Source organism: Glossina fuscipes, unplaced genomic scaffold, assembly GCF_014805625.2.
Source record: "Glossina fuscipes isolate IAEA_lab_2018 unplaced genomic scaffold, Yale_Gfus_2 60, whole genome shotgun sequence".
Classification (NCBI taxonomy): Eukaryota; Metazoa; Arthropoda; class Insecta; order Diptera; family Glossinidae; genus Glossina; species Glossina fuscipes.
The window spans coordinates 5,034,805-5,057,758 of record NW_023998432.1 but is presented as its reverse complement, the minus strand read 5'-3'; the positions used below and the strand labels follow the sequence as shown (position 1 = coordinate 5,057,758).

The 22,954-nt window shown below is 34.5% G+C and overlaps 2 protein-coding genes across 5 annotated transcripts; both read left to right on the top strand.

The window, feature by feature from the left end:
* The first annotated feature begins 78 nt into the window (after window positions 1-78).
* LOC119637560 lies at window positions 79-11,252 on the top strand. Of its 4 annotated transcripts, XM_038033650.1 has the most exons (5): window positions 6,196-6,422; window positions 8,843-9,087; window positions 9,145-9,842; window positions 9,904-10,485; window positions 10,579-11,251. In XM_038033650.1, exons 1-5 carry the CDS (start codon window positions 6,319-6,321, stop codon window positions 11,173-11,175), a joined length of 2,226 nt encoding a protein of 741 aa, XP_037889578.1. In that variant the 5' UTR covers window positions 6,196-6,318; the 3' UTR covers window positions 11,176-11,251. The 4 variants fall into 4 exon arrangements, with proteins under 4 accessions (XP_037889579.1, XP_037889580.1, XP_037889577.1 ...); XM_038033651.1 differs by lacking the exon at window positions 6,196-6,422 and adding an exon at window positions 79-263 and having other exon boundaries at window positions 8,843-9,842; XM_038033652.1 differs by lacking the exon at window positions 6,196-6,422 and adding an exon at window positions 1,733-2,046 and having other exon boundaries at window positions 8,843-9,842.
* Window positions 11,253-16,548: 5,296 nt separating this feature from the next.
* On the top strand, window positions 16,549-17,667 carry LOC119637586 (mediator of RNA polymerase II transcription subunit 20). Its single transcript, XM_038033714.1, has one exon. The coding sequence runs from the start codon at window positions 16,820-16,822 to the stop codon at window positions 17,555-17,557; it is 738 nt and encodes a 245-aa protein (XP_037889642.1). The 5' UTR covers window positions 16,549-16,819; the 3' UTR covers window positions 17,558-17,667.
* The last annotated feature ends 5,287 nt before the right edge of the window (window positions 17,668-22,954 follow it).

The window sequence follows — 22,954 nt, the reverse complement described above, 5'->3', positions numbered from 1 at the left end:
TTTTTCTTTTTATTATTTGTTTTCCTCCCAATACAGAATGTGTTGACGTGTCTCTTCTTATTTCACTTGGCAATGGATTAGTTTAATTTATCCAACGATCAAAATTTAAATATAACCATCTTTACAACGCATACAGTTTATAAACGTTTTGTATCTAAACGGATTTATTAAATTGGCGCCTTGAAATTTGCTTCAATTGTGGAAAAATATGAAAGCCGAAAGCATATTCTATAAATTTTCTTTAACACGGAGAAGGATCACCGGTAAGCCTAATTTCATTTGACAGTAATATTGTGTCAAACTTATTAAAAAACTAGTTCCCTGAAGAGAGTTTATGCTTTTATCACCATACAAGGATTGTCGGCATATTATATAGCAGGTGTTTAACAATTCAATGGACAAAAAACCCTATGTCCGATATTTGTTCATGATTACATTCCTTCAAACTATATAGATTGATTGAAATCGGTTTAAAAATCTATTAAGCAAAGTTTTATGAACAATTGAGTGTTTGTTTGTCAGCAAACCCTTTATATTGACTTTTCCATACAGTACACACTTGCAGATCGTTTGATACAAAGTATAGGTTTAATTGTTGAAAATTGTGCTTTCGTTTACAAGACGACGGGAATTTGTAAGTAATAAAAAAATTACCTTCAAATTCAATAATAGGAATGTTTCGAGCGTTGCTATAGATGCAAAAACGAGGTTTGGATTTAAAGTTTTAGTGTACAACTTTTTTTCAAGATTACACACACTTAGGAAAGCAACCTTTCTATGTCTGTGGTATGCGTCTGCCTAAGCCGCAGCTAAATTAAATTAAAATGTGGAAATATTTTCTTACTTTATGGTCACAGAGCAAGTGTAAAAATAGATATGATCCATTCACAATTGGTCCCCTAGCAGAAAAAAACGGTTACTATTAAATTACAGGAGCTAAGAATGTGGAACTTGCACAGTGGTTAATGACTGGCTAAATAAGCTTATTTCATTAACAATTGTACCCATAATCTACAAAAACCTGCAAAGTGCCGCCCCTTGGAAAATATTAATTTAAAACTCTGTGCAAGCATTTTCGTGAAGTGCATATTTATTTATTTAACAATTTACCTATCTGTACTTATATAAGGGTTGCCCTAGTGGTTCCTTACCACTTATTCCCTATTGTGTTAATTAGATCTCTGATTAGAGGTGAGATTGGCATAGCAAATTATCTGAACAGACTTTTTTTTTAAGCTCCCTACATTTTTTTATTGCAATAAAGTTTCGAAAAAATACAGTAGTATATAGTAGTAAAAATATTTTGGTACTTAATACTAAGGTTAAAAATAAAAATGTTTAATATGAAGATTTAGAAATTTGCAAAACGAAAAATGTTGGTTCCAAAGTTAAAATTGAAGTATATTCCGTCACCTAAGCATGCGTTAGACGAAAGCGAATTAAAAATTAAATCAATTGTCCATTTATTATTTTTACTTGAAGAGAGATATGTTGTTCAGTGCATTTTGGTATACACGATCCAGTTATTGATCCACATATGTGAGTGTGCATGGAATAAATATGCAGTCACTTCCGCCTTCTTAAAAAGCAGTAGAAGTCGTCGCTGAATACGTTTATACTCAAACAATGGAAATAACAATTATTGTAAAGTAAGATAAACGACCATAAGCGCCAGTAGGTCTAAAATGTTTTCACACATGTCTAGAAATCCATTCAATTAAGTATATTGAAAGTAAAACCTTTGTTTTCGAGGGGGTGTGCGGTTTTGGTTGCGTGCATATGAAGGATTTTCACTTAGTATATTTGTGTTGTTGTTTTACTTAGGCAATTTTTCAATTAGTAAGCAAATGTCACTGCGCTGAAGTTAAGTTAAATAATTTTGTGTGATAAAAGGTTAAATAATTGGGAAAAATTGTAATAAGACATTGATTTCTTTTTTTTCACGCCCGTTAATTTAAATCAGCTTAAACTGGGCAACCAAGCGTATTTAAAAAATTATTTTATTTACTAAATTAATTGTACCTATGTAGAGAAATGTTACTTCCGGTAAGTGTTTAAGTAGGATAAGGTGGTATAATAAGGCAGAAAATAGCCAAATAAAGGCGCAAGTGATTTGTAATTTGTTCATTTACTTTTTCAACTTCTTTTTGACAAGTTCAATAATCAATCTATTGTCGGATGATTATGGTTTAATTAGTTTAAAATAATGTGACGGTTCCCATCACCGTAGGGCTCGCTTTGGCCATATCATTCCCATTGTGAATTCCATTTGAAGATGAGAAACGGAAGAGAATGGAAATGTTAGTGTTCCACAATGTTCATCTCGGCTAATTTTATATTTTTTATCTCTTTACGAGGAAAGTCACGTCTTTTTTATTTTCTATACTTGACTTGTCATACAGTTCCAAGGGGTGGACAGAAGAAAATTAGATTATTAGATAAGAGTTTCCGTATGATCGGTGTTTTAACAACTTCTGCAAAAGTCAAGTATAAAGATCGTAGTATTGGCTACTGTATCTTTTGGAAATGGCTGTCATTCCACATGAGCACATGGAATTTTGAAATCATATATCATAATGGTACAAGAGAATAGTATTGGAACGGCCGGAAAAGTCTTCGCATCGAGCCGATTATGCGATGGTTATAACTATATTATATCAGTAGTATTCCATATTGACTCGGGCAACAAACTTGCCTTTTTTACATGCCAACGTTAAGTTTAGTCCTTCCTTCTTCCACCAAGTTTTCCTTTTTCCCCAATTTCACTTAAAAGTTTTACACATTGACATCACATTTGTAATGATTTCTCATTACATTTAGGACAAGACGGATATAATGATGTGTGAAATGAAATAATACCCATCAATTTTGTTGTCGGATTTTTGGTAGTTGTAGGCACTTATATAAAAGTATTACAGCTTCTAGAAGAATATTTTTATAAATATTTACTAGTCTTACTTTGAGGAATCGTGAGTTTTTAAATATAATATAAATATCCCCTTTTAGCAGCGGTTCCGTTGCTTGAGTGTGTCGTGCTGCTGTTTTTATGGTTTCTGTTGCTCACGTTGCCATAATGCTGTAATTGTTATTATTTTTGCTCTTTCCGAAACCCACAATTTGTAGTTTGTAGAAATGAAGGCTACTCTTGGCAATATTACAGCCCATGATCGCAGGGATTGCCTTCCTTATTTTGCTAATAGCATATAAAAGCTTTCTTTCATATAGAAGTTTTCTCATACCCAAGCTTTCTTTTATATAAAAGACCTCAACTTATCCTTACAAATTTAACCCTTTTTTATATGTTTTGTTGGAAGTGTCAATTAATTTTACCAAGTTGAAAAGTGTAGGATAATGTGAACAATCAAATGAACAACTGCGAAGCCATACGTAAACTTGTTCTAAACTTTTGAAATTCTTCATGAAATATTTGGCGTTTGTTTGTTATTTTGCTAGTTTCTCTTCTGGTGATTACCACTTTCTTATCAGAAAAGCGATCCTTTATCAAAAAGATCAAAGCTAGCGTTCTTAGCTTTTTCCTTTTCTTCTAACATGTGTCTTAATAAGTTGGCTTATTAACGTATAAGTTTTTGTTGTCTTCAAGTTTTTATAAATGTTGCTAACTCAGAGATTTTTTTTTTTTTTTTTGGTATGTTGAACAGAGATGGACTAAGCTAATATATTTGTGGCTTATATGTCCAGATAATAAACTGTTGTAATTTTTAGTCACGATTATGTATAAAACGTAACAAGAAAATAAGAGCGGCCGTAATAACTGGAGTAGGCATGTAAAATGTAATTGTGTGTGTGTGTGTGTAATTGTGCTTGTTGAGTTCTTGAAAGTTAAACAGTGTTGCAAACTTTGGCTGAAAACGAAAAGCAATGCTATGGTAATAGAAGATTATTAAACGCAAAAACGAAAGAAAAAAAAGGAAAGAGGAAAAAAAAAAAAAAAATTCTAAAAGGATAAATTAGCTTTTCTAATAAAGCAAGTTAGTTCCCCGAGATGACGTACATTTTTTGCTGCAAAGAGATCGAGGAGACAGCCATATAACTTGAAGAAGCTAAAGGAATCTCTAATGCTATCAAGCCTGTGACATCTGAAGATTAGATGCTCAGCAGACAACTCAGAGATTGATCTATGTTAATACTGTGTTCGATTTTATAGATTTCATATATATGTAGATGAGGCGCTTAATGCCTTCACGTACGGTCTTGTCTTTGTTGGCATTCAATGTTTCCTTGAGAGTTGGTCGAACTCTTGCTTTTCGTGGAACATAAGGATTTTCAAAATTACTAGTTCCTTCACCGCTCTGCAGTTCTCAACAACCATTTTATTAAAGTTTTCGCACTTATTTCTGCGTTCTCTTAATGTGCAATATTCCACATTGTTAGAGCATAAAGTATTGCACGGAGTGAGTAGTTTAAGGATTTGACATCAGTTGTAGTTATGAAGTAACTTAACAATGCATCGAGAAGATCGCGGATCCAACAATAAAAGCAAGTGCTTGTGAAAGATTTTTTTTTGGCGGTCTTATTGTAACAATTACGGAAACACAAACAAAATGGATGATACTGGGGAAGTATCTTGAAAAATCTTTTCGGATGACCGAATAGAGTAGAGGGTTGATCAAAATAAAATTAGAAATTCGCAATAATATAAGGATAATTGAAATGGAAATTTCGGTCATCCTTAACTAAGCAGATTGGTCCCACAGTTCATCAGTAGTGTGTATCCTAAAGAGATTCGAAAGAATCGATTGCAGGGGCAATACATCCTATTTTCTCGAATGTATTTTTACACTAGCCATCGATTATCCAAAGAAAAGAAGAACTCTCGTAGAGTGTCAGCTCGTAGAACTGGGAAATAAAAAAAAGGCTACCGTCAACAACAGTTCTTCAAGACAAAGTGTCTAACTGCCCATTCATAAAACGACGACTGAATGTAATAAATCGAGGCACAGACAATTTAATTATCGTCGTCACCAATATAGCCGACTATAGTAGGCATCCAAAACTATGCCCTTAGAATCTCTATACGCAATATTTTTCAAAAGTTGATCAGTCAATTTAATCACATTTTACTCCCCAGGTGGACTTCGCTGGAGATAGTCCTCCACATAGACTATAGGAATATCTGCTTGTTTGCTTGCTGATTTCTTTTCTATGCAGTCAGTTGCTACAAAGGCCCGAAGTCCACTTCTCAACCGATTTGCAAGTTCTCTTATATCGGAGAATTAAAAGTACAGCCATGAGCAGCCCATTATTACGGCAATATATCTTCTTTTACCTCGAAAATGTAGAGAGAAAGTTTGTATGCCAACACAGGAGGTCTGTAGTGCAATAAAAGTTTTCGCTGCATATTGCCAACTACACAAAAGGATTATAGCGCGAACTGTGCAAGCCCCCCATAGTCGGATCTGTGTTTCTATTTAGGACAGAGATACAATACGTATTTTTTTCCTTTTGTTCATATATTATTATAATTGATTCGCTTACTTGTAGAAGCGTTTTTGAATTTTTCGCTTTTTTTATTTTTTAAAAGTTGCTTAATTAATTGACTATTTTGTTACATAAATTAGCTCAATAAAGTCTGCATACAGTAGGAAAAATTAAGGTTTTTCTTACTAAAAATTAAATGGATTGAGGGTCAAAAACTACATTTCTTAAAAAATTAAAACTTATCTTAAATAACAATCCGATTTTTTTTTGACTTGATATAAAGATATAAATAAAAAATATACTTCAATCTCAAAAAATATCACAAAACAGTATACATACAGCGAAAACACATCACTAGAAGAATAACTTAATTTTTGCATTTGGATTCGTACACTTGAACACTATTTTATAAGTATTTAGCAAATGATTTTCTCAAGAGATTAGACAAGTGATTGTAAAGTTAAGATGTGGGGAAAAATCGTACGGCTAAATAGTAAAAATAATTGGAATTGGTCGTGCCCCCGTTCGAGACAATGAAAAAAATTACAATAACGCAAATACTAAAGAAAACAAGCACCGGTCAGGAAGAAAAGTTGAAGAAAAAAGAAGTTAGAAAAGAAAAGAATATTTTAAAACTAAACTAAAATAGAAAACATTAATTCATATAAATCTTTAGTGAATTCATTTTCGAGTGAAAAATTATTCTTTCGTTCGCAGTTTTGTAAACTCTTTTTTAAAAATGTATGTATATATTAAATATTTTTTGTCCGCATTGGTAAGTGTTCCCCGGGATAACAGCTAAAACAAGCTGTCTCTCAATGGAGACAGTGTCTGAGCCGACTATTGCGGGTAGAGATGATTTTGAAGATTTTTATCTGAATGCCATTGAGAATAATAAGAAATCGAAAATGGTTCGGGATGAAGCTGATTTATCTCCCAAAGGAGGACCGAAAGCTGATGGTTCAAAAGTATTCAATAACCAGGTAATTAACAAGTCTTTTGGGTGCCAAAGCCATTCCAAATCATGAAATTAATTTGTATGACTGTATTTCGCAATGCAATTTCTTCGTTTTTGTTGAAACTTCTGAAAACTCCGAAGGCATGCGTATGAACATCAATTTGGATTTTTTCTTTTATGATTATCCAAATATTTCGATATTAATGGTTTAAAAGAACTAAAGATGGTTAACAAGAATAGAGCCAAATTACTGTTGAGCTTTGCTCTTAATGCTAACAACTTTATTAAAAATAACGATTTTTAAAAGAAAAACTTAAAGCGTATATTCACGGAAAGATTCAGAATTGTTCGCAATGTCCCTATAGAATATGATGTAAATCAGATTATTGAAAAAGCGGGGTTCGATATTCCCACTAAATCTGCTTCGGCTGCGAAGAACAAATCCTAACAACAACGACGATTCTATTCCCACAACGACTATTAAAATTGGTTCCAAAACTGATCTGAAAAAGCTTTTTTTATTTTGAAAATAGAAAAAATCAGCTGCGCCCACTGCATATTATTAACCATGAAAATTTTAACAACGAATGCTATTGGAAATGGGTCAGATCGGAACATTCGTTCGATCACTTCTCATATAACATCTTATTTTAAAAAGTCGTTACATGAATAACTGCATTAAATAAAGTGGCGTATTGTATTTAATTGTAAAATTCTATGTATAGTGTTTTCACCTGTTCTTACTATCGAGTGAAAAGTTTACGAATCATAAAATTACTGTGGAGCAAAGCGAAAATAAAGTAAAACATTGTTATGAAATGCGCATAGTCCAATTAACCTCAATGACAGAAACTCTAAAGCGTTGAGAAACAGGGCCATAAAATGAACAGATAAAAATGTTTAAGAAATATTAAAAGAAAACGTGAAGGGTTATAAAAATATAATTTAAAAACCCTTATAAATTAAAATTAGCTCATTTGGATTATTATTTTTTTTTTTGTTTTTTTACTTATTTCTTCTTCCTTGGATTTGTTTGCATATATATTGTTAATTACACATTAATGATATGATACCTATTCCGTTGTTTCGGTTATGCTTGCTTGTCGAATCAAGTACGCACTAGAAGATACCAAGAATTTTGCTCGTTGGAGAATGCATGGGGCTTAAGTTGCGCATTGCATAATCAGATTTTACGAATATAGTTGTATTTGGTGCGAAGACGCGCCTTACTAGTGCACACAATGCAACTGTAAAAAGATTTTCATCAAATTCCAACAATGTTTTCTTTTTGTGCTTTTTTTGTATCGTCAGAACGAAAGCATTCCGCGAATCATGAAAAATTATGAGAGAAAATGTAGATAACTAAAGACGCACGCTGTTTCCTGATTAACATCAAAACATTTAGAAGGTAAACCAAACATTACGATATTTCTCAAAAATAAGAAATGGGTATTGTCTCTTAGCTGGAACTGAACTGTGCTATCAGTGTATTATACCGCAAAATGCCTACTCCGCTTGAATAATTACAAAAATGACACCAACTAACGGTCCTTTTCGCATCTTAATATAGGGAAGACAAGATAGTTATGTTTTCCTACAATTCAATACCCAGCTAGAAGGAATTCCATTTGAAGTTTTGCAATTTATAAAAGCTGGCAATAATACCAAGAACCTCTTTTCGAATGCAGTATAGCGTTCCTAAAATTTATACCTATTTTATAGAAATGTTCGAAGATTGAGATACGGATTAATTTTGATTCAGCCAGTTACTTACTATTAGATGTAGCTTCTGACGTTATCGTTGTTATTAAGTGATAAGCACATTTGTTAAGAAGTACCGATAAGATTGAATTTTTGTTAAATGAACAAAGACATATCGAGCAATGTTATTATATATATAATTAAAAATGTTTTTTGTGGGCAAGACCGACCATTGAATACCCTGCAGTTCTGCGCTTAATATAATACTTTCCATTATAATATACAAATATTCATTTATTTTTCATATAAATTCTTACATGGGATTAACCCTAAAATCTGAATTGGCGGTGTCAGAATTTGGACAAATTTTTTTTTGTCATAAAACTATCTATTCTTCACCCATTTCCGTCATAATAAATAGCTAGACATCAGATGGACAACCTTAAATCGATTTAAAAATTGATTTCAAAACGATCAATTTAATAATGTGTGGACTTATCGCACATGTTTCTGCATATGTGCACAAGCTGAATACAATCTACCCCAAATGGCGTAGGGATAAAAATATCAAAATGTCTATTTGTAAAACTTTATTATATGTAAAATTCATTGATCGTTCAACTATATAGCGGTTGGGAGGGTTTTTAAGACAAATTTGAAAGAATAAAATAAATACGCAATACTATTTTTAAAGTTTTTTTCTTTGGAAAACAAGCCGTAAAATATTATTATCTCCTGTGCTAGGATGCATACAATTATAGAAGGCATAATCTTATATAGTTCCGGAGGCCAGCTGCACAAAGATTTTGATTGTGATTACGCCAAGATTGCAAAACATAACAGAGGAACCGCCGCTGTTACCACTTCCTGTACCGACACGCGTTCTAGTTCAACAACTACTTCCCCGTCAACTTCTACCTACACTTCTAATTGTATGCGGGCAGAAAAAACTAACGGTCAAAATATTTCCTCGGCTGGTAATTGTGAAGGTAGTTCAAAATTTAATGCTTTGAATAGTAAGAAAATTACTGACCGACGTCGTCAAGTCTTCCTTGATAGTAACTACAACACTTGGAAAAGTAGATATACGAGTAAGGAAAGAATCAGTCAACCACAAAAAAAGGAAGGTAACACCAGTGCTGAGAATTCAGAAATCGCTTATGGTGAAAGGTATCGTAAAATAAGCAATACGATTGATGTTGGGATACGGACTGTAGCAAAACGCGATATTTATAGCAATAGTTGGAAATACGCAACATTCCCCGTAAACAAAACGGCAGCAACAAAATCAATTTTAAGCCCGCCCCCACTAAAGCCACCGCTTAGTCGTACTCATAGTATTATTATTGGTGACGAGGAAAGTTGTTTAATCAGAAATTCAGTGACTGGTTCCTCAACAAACACGGACATTGGCGATACAAAAAATCAATCATACCAAAAGGCGCTAACAGATATCTCTAGAACTTTGAGTATTCCTTCTAAAACGAATGCAGAAGGAACTCACAAGATGCCTCAAGAATCGAAGAGTGTTTTGTTAAGACCCAGCGACAACCTGCAAAATGGGTCCCTGGATACGAATTCATGTTCTAAAGTAGTTTCCGTTAAGCATTACGAACGTTTGATAGAAGAGTTAAAATGTCCCGGTTGTGCGTATCCGATGAAACCGCCCATTTATATATGTAAAACAGGGCACAGTGCTTGTGAACAATGTACTCGAGTTCTATTATTGTGTCCTCTTTGCAGAGTAAGTGAAGCCTTAGTATACAAAAATAAGCTAAATTTTTACGAATACTTTCGTTTTACAGGAAACTTTCACTAATATCAGGTCTCTTACCGTTGAAGCGTTATGTTCGAAAGCTCATTTCAAATGTTCCAACGCAGCAGGAGGTTGCACCGTCCGCTTACAAATTGATTTGATTTCTTGGCATGAGAAGCAATGCATCTACAAGCCGATGAAATGTTTTATGGGCCGTGTCTGGGGTGATTGTCAGTGGACGGGTCGCGAAGCTTTCTGGAAAACTCACTTAGACACGGAGCACTTCAATAAGGTTTTTAAATCCGACAACGCAGATTTGATCTGGAATATGGGCGTTAAGCAGAAACCTCTAGCTGGTTATTATGTATTTGAGGCTTACAATGAAATGTTTAATTTCTATGAAATTTACGATAAAGAACGGGTGTTGTTCACAATGACTTGTACATCCACACAAAAAGAGAAGAAACATCAATTCGCTTACGAGGTTAGCATAATACATCAGGAGAATGAAGCGTTAGGTATAATACAAAAATTTCCTGTACATAGTGAATACGATGCGGATATTTTAGCCGAAGGTACATGCGTTAGCATTTGGTTAAATGATTTGGCGAGATTTATAAATGATGAAAAGGTAAGTTAAAGAGAGTTTTCGAATTAAACGTATTTCCAATTGAGGAAAGATTTGAGAATTAAAGATACTTTGTGATTTGTTAAATCTTTACAGCTATTGCATTACCGTGTTAAGGTTCTTGAAGTAAAGACTTGGCGTCGATCTCAAGCTCTTCCTAATACCAGTCTCAACAATTTACCTATAAATTATCAGCAAACCCAGATTCGAGGTGTTAATCTGAAAAATGTTCCCTCCGACGTTATAGTCACTCGAAATTTAAATAATTTAAGGACTGCTGACAGCGTTGCCGACTGTATGGCTTCAGAAAATGATGCAAATAAAATGCCACATAATTACGATGAAAAATTGGCTGCCAAAAAAAATCGTGACAGTGGTTCCGATACCGATCCAGAATTTGAGACTCTGATAGCCAAAAAGTGGGGAACACCACAGCTAAATTTTAATCGTAAATATCTAAAAGTTAATAGTTCGAGTGATAGTTCGTCCAACGAGGGTTCAAATGATCTAAAGAAGACTTCGAAAACAATTGCGAGCGATAGAATGTCGTTACCCAGCACCAACACAAGTTATAAAAAAAAAATGACCAACACATTACGTAAGAGCTTTCGCAGTTTAAAAACCGACATTAGTGAAATGAAACCGTTTGGCAAAAAAAGTACTTCGCCTGAAAAACAAAAACTGGAAAAATAAGAGAAGGTCATTATGTAATATATTGGTTTTTTCACTGCTCTTAAATATATTTGTATGTATTTTCTGTACTTTTTTTTTTAATAAACGTAAGACCCATATATGAAGATCATAAAACAAACGTGAAAACTAACTGAAAGAATTTTGAATCTTGAAGAGTTTCAGTTCTTATTTTTGGTGATTATTTCACTTTGCGGAGATTTTCTTTAAGAAATTATAATTTTAGAGGAACATACGACTCACGTATTCTCATTGCAGCCTTTACTGTGGATATTCTTGTGCTTTTCTACACCTTTCATAGACGATTTCATTATCAGCAGTAATTTTTACTCAAATCTTAGATATAACAATTAAGTCAGCTATATTCGGCTGGGACCGAATCTTGTATACCCAGCACCAAACATTTTGTAGTAGCCGTACCAAGTTTATCCAACTTTATCGCGCTGTGGTTGTTATTACTATATGAATATTAAGGAACTTTGGAAGTTTTAGGTGAATCCCTAACAGCATAAAAATATGAAAATTTCATCGCTTATCGATGTGTGTGGGCGTGGCCGTTTTGTTCATTTTTAAACAAACAATACATCTTTAAATGTTAAGAATGTAAAGATTAATTTTCAACATTCTGCTTTGTTTACCTTATAAATAATGTGTAAAAAATTTCCAATCAGTGAAAAAATTGATTTTTGTTTGATCACTTATAAGTTTGTGAGGGCGTGACTATTTTTTTGCAGTTTTCAATATGAAAAGTAAGGCCCTTCCCGCAAAAAACAGAAAATTTCATCCCTCTTCCTCTCATAATTTCTACGTACTGAGCAAACAATCACACTTTTTTGCTTAGAAAAATAAAGACGTTTTCACTTTGCGCTTCTTTAGGGTTTTGACCTTCGACCGGTTTGAACCATCTTCAATAACAACGGCGCGACCTTCCAATTTTTTTGCAAATATGAAATCGATATCTTAACTTTCGCAACCAGGTATCCACACAGATGAACAGTCATTGCTATAACGATTTAGAATTTGTCGCTGATCCAGGATATATATATTCTGAAGTGGCTCTTAAATCTACTGTTAGGCTGATAAACGTACGACGTTCTGAAGTGAGTATATTCCTATCTTTTGATGGTAGGTATAAATATAATGACAACTAGGCCCATTACGAACTAGAAGAATTATCATGTTTGCTTTGTTAAACACTTAGTTGCTTTTTCCTTACGTATTTGGTTGAAATTATTCAACCATCATGTACGTAGTGATGGCGTGCCGCCAATATTTTCAAATTTTCAGACTGTCTTGGTATTTGCCTAATTGGTTTGATGTGGCAAAGTGAAAAATTTATTACAACGGAAAGACTGATCTAATATAGACATTACCTTTTCTTTAAAGTTTACTAACGTAATCTGCTGTGGCTTTTCCCAATTTCCTAAAGCGCTAAACAATTCTTCTCTCTACTCAGGTAGCGCAATACAAGCTGTATGTTCAACGACGCCTGAACACAGTGCCGATATACGAAGCAAATGCTTTCATTGTGTGCTGCGCTTAACACTGAGTGTCTTTTTAAATCTTATATAATTTCGTGATAGAGCTTTTTCCAGTCTACATCGTTTGCGATACATAGTATTGTTACGAAAATCCCAAATCTAGTTAATTCCAGCTCAGTAATTTTCCCTAAAAATAAAGTCCCTAAAGCAGGAAAAACCAAATGCACATTCGCAGACGCGTCATGCTGCTGCAGGCCGATGAAAATGATTTGCGGGAAAACGACAGGTATTAAATATGAAAACTATGAATTTGGGTATAGTAACACGCTTGTAAAAATGTATATAAATAAATTATTTGTGGAAGGGAGAGTTAGTCGGGCAAGAAGATAGAAGTTGAGAGTACGGCCAAAATAAATGATCAATAATCCTACATTTAAGGAACATGATTGGAAGCGATTGATCCTACTGTTAATTGTAAATAAAAGAACTTTGAAGTGTATTTCTCTTGAACAAAATATCCACGGTCCAGTCATACGGACTGTATCTTAGAAAAGCGAATTTCGTAACAGTATAATAAATTGAGGGGTTTGATGTGGACTCACCCCTTATTATGCTAGTGGATTCTGAATCATTTTCCGCATTAATTTAAGTTTGTTTGGCTGACTTATGTCCACAAATTTCTGGATTCAATCTAAAGATTTTCTATATATTTTGACGAAATTAGCCACGTTAAAGAGTTTTGGACGAACGCTATTGAAAATGGATTGGAAATAAGTCAAGCGTGATGGGATCTCTATAAATTAATTAGTGTTGCCAAGTTTGAACCAGGTCAGTTCAAAATTTGGGTCCTCAGCTTACGACTATAAATTTCGGATTTTTAACACGGAAATGAATGCAAAATTATATTAAACGAATTGGTGGACGATATTTGACTGTCGGCGTTGCAATAGTTTCCGCCTTTGGTCCGTTTGTGGTATATCACGTATTGCGGCCTAACTTCACTCCTTAACAGAAAGCGATTCGTCACCCTTGGTAACGGAACCGGCCTACCAAAGCGTTGCTCGTTGTGGGTGTAAACACATTTCACGTGAACTTTTAGATTCATTGCTATAAGAACATAAATGTGATGGTGTTAACATTTTTATAAGAGTGGGAATGGTGTGGAATGGCCACAGTCTAAGTTTAAATGACAGACCTTAAGAAGTGGAGTTGTCATTAGTAAACGATACATAATTTAAACAACTAAGCACAACGATTGCATTTACGTTGTGCATTGCTGCAGCCATGTCATACACTAAACAAGTTTGAAGTGCTGAATAATATAATATTTATAATTAATTAGCAATCTTTAATATCAATTTTAATAAAAACGTTAATGAGTACTGTAAAATCATCTGAAATTAGTTTGATTTCATAAATACATCACATGTATGCAGCAAAATTAAAAATTTGGCAAATACATGCACCCCTGCTACAATGAAGTGTAAGCTATAAGGGTCCATCACATAAGAAGGTTAGTGCCTACCATACTGTATAGAAATATATCATACGAAATTTTTTTATTTGTTTATTTAAACCAAGATATAATATAATGTGACTTTAAATATAACATAAATAATAATAAATCAAGCCAATGTGCACCCTGTTACGTCAAAGCTAATTCTTAAGGTGTAAAAAAATGAAACACAGCATTATGATAAAATACAAAAGTTAAAATAAAATAATAATTACGATCGCAATATTAATTATAAAACATAAGGGAAAAAATCTAGCGGCGCACATTTTAGACTTTGTTAAAATGTCGCTATGTATCAAAATTGTGTTACAATGGGTATAAAATTTTGAAACCACGTTTGGCAAGTACAATGTTATATGAGAGACGCCCCTATATACTCCACTATGCAAAAACACTTGCAATCTAGTTGCATATTACCAGCTAGTATACGCTGCGCGACACAAATTGAGCATACCCTAAAGTGTTAACCCAATAATTGAGTTATGAGTTACGCCAAGCGAACGCACTACTAGCAGAAAATTGTTTGTTGTGTTTTTAAGTGCAGATGAACGTACAACTTCCGTTATGTTGCGCGTGAACAAAAAATTTTGGCAGCCTTTTAAAATTTGTTTGTTCGTCGTTTTCGACAAGCAAAGCAGTAATATATTTTTGTGAAAGCAGAACATAATCGTACGATTAATGTTTTAGTTTTTGCAGTGGTTATTTGTATTTCATATGCAAAAAAACTAATAACAATGAAGGAGAAATTTAATTAAATTAAATTGAGAACATTAAATTATTTAAAATAAAATAATTATAAGCGGATTTAAAACAACTAATCAACGCGTTATATAACAGGCAAGAACTATACAACAAACGCTTGCCTGGCTTTCGGAATAAAGTCCTAAAAAAAAAGGCTTGGGGAGCTACATCAAAGGTAACGAGCATACCCAATAAGTACAATACAGTAAATTTGCAAACTGTTGAACACATCTTCTATATTTTTTAATTGAAAAGTGCCAAGTGAAATTGAGGTCGCTAGATGATCGCTATGACGCTATGCTCTTTTTAAGGGATTTCGTAGCACTGAATGAGTAAATATGATATGTGTACGAGCATTATATGTATAAAGAGCCTCTTTTTTATAGGTATGAAACGAGTTTGGACATTGAGTCGGTGGTAGAAGTGGTTGAAAGTCCAGCACTTTTTAGCGACGAGACGCACAGTAAGTTCTGGAAAGGTGTTTGACTCATCCAAATGCAAGACTGAGGACGACAAATATTTGGAACGAATGTACAAATTTACGCATAAACCGTAAAGAAAAATTGAAATGATAGACCAAGAGAAGAAAAAGAGGATAGCCATAAAATTTTTGGGATTACTGTTCAACAAAGCGGATCAACGGCAACAGGATTTAAAAATGAAATTGCTTAACTGTGCAAGAGATGCAATTAAGGATATGTTAAATACAAAAGATACGATTTAATATAAAACATAAAATAGGCTAGAAACATGTATTGAATTAGCGGCATGTAGTGACTTTCTTTTCATTGTGAATGAATGTTATGTATAATTTTTTGCATTATAAGGAATATTTTTTGTTACTGCTTTAACACCTTCTATTGTTTTTTCATTATAAATGAATATATTTTCTCTTTTTCACTTCAATTGAAAAAATTTTTTTTTGTTTTACATTATTTTTTTATTTAAATAAACTTGTATGGATTAAAAACTTAAGTTACATTTGTATTATTAAATTGAATTTTGGTCAAAATAATTTTGTTAAACACTGCGAAAATAAAAAGCGCCTTTGTAGGCGTTAGGTAGTGGTCTTGTATTCTTCCTCCACTTTTTACATATCATTTAGTCATGGAACAACATATTCTGTTGCATAAAAAGATCTGCGTACATTTTAAAAAAAATTTGCAAAACTGTGGCAACTGTACATTTTGGAATATTCACTTTATATTGCTCAACGTCATTATAATATACATAGTCGAAGACGGTCACAGCTAATCCAGCGACATATCAGTTTCTATATAAAAATCTTATCCAGCATACTCTTTTTGCATTTATGTCGAAAATGATAACACTCCTACATATCGTAACCAAATTAATTAAATCGTCGCTATCCGCCTCCTTTTGTGGTTTAAATGCTTCCTTATAAACCCATCAAATATTGCTACTTAGTTGCAAATATTATATTATTAACTGTAGTGTAAGCTTACTAGGAATAATTGAAATCGTCTTTTGTTTGCAAACAAATGTTTTTTTTACTTTTCGTCGTATTTTGTTTCAAGAAACTTTTCACTCTATCAACTTTCTACCTCTTCATTAGTGTATATGTAAACAAACGCTAACCGTTCGATTTTGCTTTAGCAACATACACAAGCTGTATGTTTACTGATTTTGCTGTATGTTTGATTTGCGGCTAACAACGCCTCAACAATGCGTTGTGTGCAGCACTTTACTTGGCGATGAATTTAAGATTTCCCCAGCTTGGCAATGACAGCGCTGCCATTTGCATTATAAAGATTATCTTATTAAGAAGCACTAGGCACAACACTGAAATCTACCAACAGCTGTTTTGCTGCACGTCTTTTGTGTTATTTACTGCTCTGATAGTCAGCAAAGTTTGTTTTATACCAACGCAAATTCATCAAAGTAATTTATGGGTGTTACTATTTTATATTCTTACATAACACCCGAAGGTAAAACGGGTGCGCAGGCTATTGATAATCTAAGTAAGCGGCTGTTGGCTTTGGGCGCTGTACATACCGGACAATTTCTTGTAGATTGTGAATCTTATATGACCGCCCCGCAACATGGACCTTCGAAGGTGGTTCATGTTATACATAATTCCGAATACCCGGTTACTACGTTTTCTATACTTGACACTGGTACCGGTAAACAAATTCCTCTAATCGCGGATAATATATTTGACCTGGTTATTATTAAGATGACCGCCATTAATACAAATAAAAAGCAGACGCGCATAGAATCGAAAGGCGCTCGTTTCGAATACGGCGATTTCATTGTAAAGTTGGGTTCAGTAACTATGACTGAGAACTTCAAAGGTATACTGATTGAAATTGAATACCGTGCTTGCTTAGTTGTAAGTTTTTGTTGGGAATTAATACGTGAAATGATGGAGAGTTTTCTGGGTACTACGATGCCGAAAGAATATCCTGCTTACTTTACGTCGCAGACACACACACACACAATTGTAAATGCTATGGGTCAACAACAAATGCATGCGAAACAAAATGATACATACGACATAATGGATACTGTTAATCAATATCTGGAACATTTTACAAATTATCGCAAACAAAGTAATATACCTCAATCACAAGTGGCAACAGGACCAGCTAATGTTACTATGAGTTCTGGCTTGAGAGTTGGATAATTTATAAAATAAGAGATCTAGTTATATAAAATTAATTTAGGTTTGCTATTTAATAAGTGTAAAGAGCTGTAATAAATTTAGCTGAAATTTAGTGCTTCACTTTACAACAATTTGAAATCTTCAGATATAAATATATGTAAAGGGTTGAAGAGCTCTTAAAATTCTTGCGCTTATGCGATGTATAGAAAACAGAGTGGCTGTAGGTCATTCGAACTTATGTGCACCGTTGAGAAAAATCTCCGAAGTTGTTAATTTTAGATAAAAATCATAGTTTATTTTAATCCCAGGGTTGTATTAAGTAATTTTTCAGAAACACAGGGGCGATAAACTACAGGTTGATCTCATTTTTAATTAAACTATGATTTCATTCGCAGCAGCTTTATTTAGGCTAATCCCAACTGAAATTTGTTATAATAGCCCTGATAAAATGTTATCATTTCAATAAAACGCAAGTAAAAGCAGTGAAGAGAACGTTCGCATTTCATTCATACTTCATACAACACGTGTTAGTGAAAAAAAAGAAAAAAAAAAGAGAATTTAAATATTTGAAAAAAGGAAAAGAGGTTTAATAAAGTAATAAAATAACCAAAGAAAACAATTTTAAAGGAAGAAAAGGAGGGAAGGAAGAGGAATCTCTCATGAGAGAAAAATTAAGGAACAATACATATATTCAATTTTTTGTTTTTTCGTTGTGATTTTTTCTTTTTTTTTTCGTGTTCCCCGTGATAACAACCAAAACAACATCAGCCCGTCTCCCTATGGACACTGGGTCTGATCTTATAACTACTGATAGAAACTGTTTTGAAGATTTTTACATGAACGCCACTGGGCACACCAAGAGATCGAGAATGGGTGAGAATAATATTCTTTTATCTGTTAACGGAGAAGCTAACGCAAACGTTTTAATTGCGCCTAGTAAACAGGCTATCGACAAGCCATCTGATTTGGGTGCCACAGCCGCCCCAAATCTCGAGATCAATTTGTACGATTGCCTTTCGAACTGCAATTTCGTCGTTTTGTCGAAACGTGCGCAGATGCAGAAGGAAATCGTATCAATATTAACTCCAATCTCTATTTCTTTGATTACTTGAAGGATTTCGGCATGTACGGCTTAAAAGAATTAAAAGTTGTCAGCAGGGGTAGAGCCAAACTGCTTTTCAAACCGCTGCCACTGCCAACAATTTTGATATGAATAATAAATTTAATAAAAAGAATTTAAAAGTGTACATACCGAGGTTGTTCACTGAGAGATTTGGAGTTATTCGAAACATCCCATGCACAATGTAGTGTCGATGATATAATTAAAAACGCCATATACGATATTCCGATTAAGTCCGCTGTCCTTTTCCAAAGAAGAAAGCCCAACAACAAAGACGAGTGGATTCCCACAACCAGCATCAAAATTGGCTTCAAAGGGAGAGCCCTCCCTAAGTCAATAAAATTTAACTATTGTAATCTGCCTGTCGAATACTTTGTACCCACTTTAAAGCAGTGCTTTAAGTGTGGCAGATACGGTCACGTATCTAAATTCTGTAAAGCTAAAGAGAGCAGGTGCCTTAACTGTGGTAAGTCTCCGAAGTGTGTAAATTGTGAGGCGATGAAGTGATTGTATTGTGGCTCAGGTGAGCACAACGCTCTCAATAAGTGTTGCCCTAATAGGGAAATTGAATTAAATATGAACAGGATAATGGCGATTAAAAATCTTTCGTATAAAGAGGTCAAAGAGAATTTTTCCGAAAATTATTTCGAATGTCTCGATGACATCACTTATGACGGCAATTTCCCTCCACTGGGCAATTTCAACCAAGGATGATAATCAAAATGCTAACAAAATCTTAACCTAAAATAAATACAATGCTGTCGTCAAAAGGAAATTGGTTCCTTCCAAATCTCTTATCAATTCACCCACCAAGCCTTCCCCCAATACACCCCCCAAGTCGTCTGGAACAAGCCTTCTTGGACCGAAAATTTCAAACAACTATTTGCGGTCTTCAGAACTTGAAAGATTAATTCTCGCGATTCAAGAAAGTATCCGTCCGATGATCCCTCACAATCTTATTAAAGAATTTGAAGAAAAAATGTCTGTCTGTGCTATTTCTTGCCCCGTTCGAGCATCCAGTACTGCGAGGAAATCCGCTGGGGTTCTTTCTCAAGTTTCAACATGATATCCTTTTTACAATATAATATTCAAAGTGTCCGACGTAACCTATCTTTTCTAGATTTTTACTTAAACTCAAACAAGATTGATTTTTGTATCTTAAGTGAAGTTTTTCTGAAAGATGAAAATTGTTTCGAAGTTAAAGTTTCGAATTATGGCTCAGCCACCAAATGCCGAAATGATGGCTATGGTGGTGTTAGTATATTAGTTAAGAAAGGTGTCAATTTCAGACGTATTCCCTATAACTCTGCCGTTGACATCATCATCATCAAAACCATCAACCTGAAACCGAATCTTTTCATAGCCTCATGCTACTTTCCACCCAGTCTCGATGTGCAAACCTTTCTTGATGAGATTCAGAGATTATGCGACTTTCTTGACGGTGAACAAAATGTGATTCTAGCTTGAGATTTCAATGCAAGACATCGCCTGTATGGCGATCAAGTCTCGACCAACAAAGGCAAAATCCTTGTAAATGTCATCAATTCTAGCAGTTTCAGTGTCTTAAATAATGGCAATACTACCTTTCACTGTAACCGGAGCGGTCGCACGGCGAGCAGTGTCTTGGATCTAACTTTCTCGAATTCACCTATTTTATCTTTCAACTGGAACACGTCCAATGTTTCCATTGGCAAAAGTCAGCACTCCCCCATTTTATTCCACAGTTTTAACAACTCCGTTAAGAAAATAGAAAATTTCATTTCACGGAACTACCTTATGGACCGTCTGTCTAAAGTTGATCTTCCTTCTGATTTATCATCAATTCAAAGTGCCTTTCAATCTGCGATCAGGTCTGATAAAACCAACTTTCCTGACATTGAGTCCTTCTCACCTAAACCTTGGTGGAATCCTTCCCTGTCAACACTTTTCCGCAAATACCAAGCGGCAAGAAAAAAAATGAGTAAATATGCCAATCCAGCCAACTACATTGAATATATGAAAACCCTGAAAGAATGGAGGTCTGCAGATAGGAAGACGAAAAGGACACATAGAGCTATCGCGATTAAAGAGTTGTGTGGTAACGGCAACCCACGTTCCTTCTGGAATTATATCAATGGTCATCGACATTCTAGTCAAAAATTAAGCGGTTGTGCTGTATGGAATGACAGTGATAATAAAAAATACTTAGATATGCTCAAGAGCTACATTCCAATTGTTAATCCTATTACAATGCCTTCAAATCCTTTTAGTAATATCAGCAACACACCCTTTTCATTGCATGAGCTAATGTATGTTATACATTCCAGAAAGAGAGCTACTGCTGCAGGTTGTGATGGAGTCAAGTATGACATGCTCAGAGCACTATCTGGAGGAAGCTTTAGCATGCTTTTGCATGCAATTAACAACTGCTGGTCCACCAACTTTATACCCTCTGATTTGCGTTGCATCAAAATAGTTCCCATTCCCAAGCCAGGTAAAGACTTAAATGGTTTAAGTAGCTTCAGACGAATTTCACTAATATCTGTATTCTTAAAGACCATCAACCTCATGGTTAAGGAGAGACTAACTGCTTTCCTGAAAACTAAGAACATTACTCCAGCTCGGTCTTACGCCTATCAAAAACGCAAATCTACGAATATGTGCGTTAATGAACTGTGTTTTCTCATAGCCAGCTTAAAAAAATCAGGGAAAATGGTTGTCATGCTCTCCCTGGACATCAGCAAAGCCTATGACTGTGTCAACTTGATTAAGCTCGGTAGAATTCTCCTAAACTTTTCGATTCCTCTCAAATGCGGCTGTGGATACTTAATTTTTTATCCAAGCGTGTGTTGATGATGGGTACCGAAAAAGTTGAAATATGCGGTGGTATCCCACAAGGCAGTTGTTTAAGCCCCATACTATTCAATTTATACGCAGCTTCTTTGCATGATCTTCAAGATGACAAAACTCACATTTTTCAATATGCAGACGATTTTCTAATCGTATCTGCGGACTCATCTTTCCCAGCAGCTGTCAATAACCTCTCGATGAAAGCGAACTTGTTTTTCGATGCATGCGCTGATCTTAATTTATATTTTAACCCCAGCAAGACAAACACTATTTATTTTGCCAAAGGTTCTAAACGTGAAGTCAGATTTCTTATCAAAGGTATCCAAGTTAATTAGGTAAAATCTCTTCGATTTCTTGGGAGAATTTTAAATGACAGCTTAACCCTTCGTGGGCATTATGAAAAGGCGATCAAAGATTGTCAGTCTGGATGCAACATCATCAAACTCATGACAAACAATCAGGTAGGCTTGCCTCCCAAAAATGCTCTGACCGTTTACAAATCTCTAGTCAGGTCCAAAATTGAATTTGGACATTCCATATGTTGCAATTTCCCAAAATATATTGAAAAACGTATACAAGCATTTGAAAACTGAATGTTGAAGCATTGTACTGGACTGACCCCCTCAACTCCTCAACATATTCTCAATGTTATATCTGGTGAATGGCCAGTTTCCGAAAGAGCCCTTTTTGCATTGCCAAGGAGTTAATTAAAGTCAAGATGATAAATCCTTCCTTTTTTCAGGAAATTATATCTCTCAGTGATACTGTCACTTGCAGCTATACTTTTTGCTATCAAAAACTTCGTCATATTTTTGATAAGTTAGATTCAATTCCCCCCTTGAATTTCATTACCAGCAAATGCAAAGTCTTCATGAACATTCTCGAACCGATCTCTACTTGAAAACAAAATGTCAACTTCTCTTGTATAAGGTTGTTATGCCAAGAAAAGCTCCTTTTTTATTACAACAACGGATATGATATATATGCCACTGACGGTTCCGTCGGACATGATGTATCTGGCTTCTCGGTCGTGAAACATCTACCTGAAAATACTTCGAGTCAAAGTGGAAGAGGAACTTTCCTCGACTTTTATTGAGTTGCTCGCCATTCGACATGCTATTAAGGTTGGTATCTCCGATGGTATCAGAAGGTTTGTTATTTTTTCTGACAGCAGGTCAGCTCTACTTCTAATAAATAAAAGAGATGCAGAAGATCAATAAGTGTTTAATATTCACAAGATGTTGCATGAATCACAAGTGGATGACTGTTACCTCGTTTGGGTACCTGGCCACTGCGGCTTTTTTTTAAATGTAAAAGCCGACTTTCATGCAGGTAGAGCTCGTGTTGATGGGACAATTTTGTCCATTAAATACACTTCTAATGAAGCAATTTGGGCAGTTCGCAACCACATGCTTCAACAGCTAAACGACGAATTTAAAGAGTTCGCGAGCGTTAAATCCAATCGCCTT

Coding starts and splice junctions, on each gene's coding strand:
- LOC119637560 (XM_038033649.1), top strand. CDS start 6,319: ATGCCATTGAGAATAATAAGAAATCGAAAATGGTTCGGGATGAAGCTG. Junction 6,423..8,842: donor CAAAAGTATTCAATAACCAG/GTAATTAACAAG, acceptor CTCCTGTGCTAG/GATGCATACAATTATAGAAG. Junction 10,486..10,578: donor GATTTATAAATGATGAAAAG/GTAAGTTAAAGA, acceptor AAATCTTTACAG/CTATTGCATTACCGTGTTAA.
- LOC119637586 (XM_038033714.1), top strand. CDS start 16,820: ATGGGTGTTACTATTTTATATTCTTACATAACACCCGAAGGTAAAACG.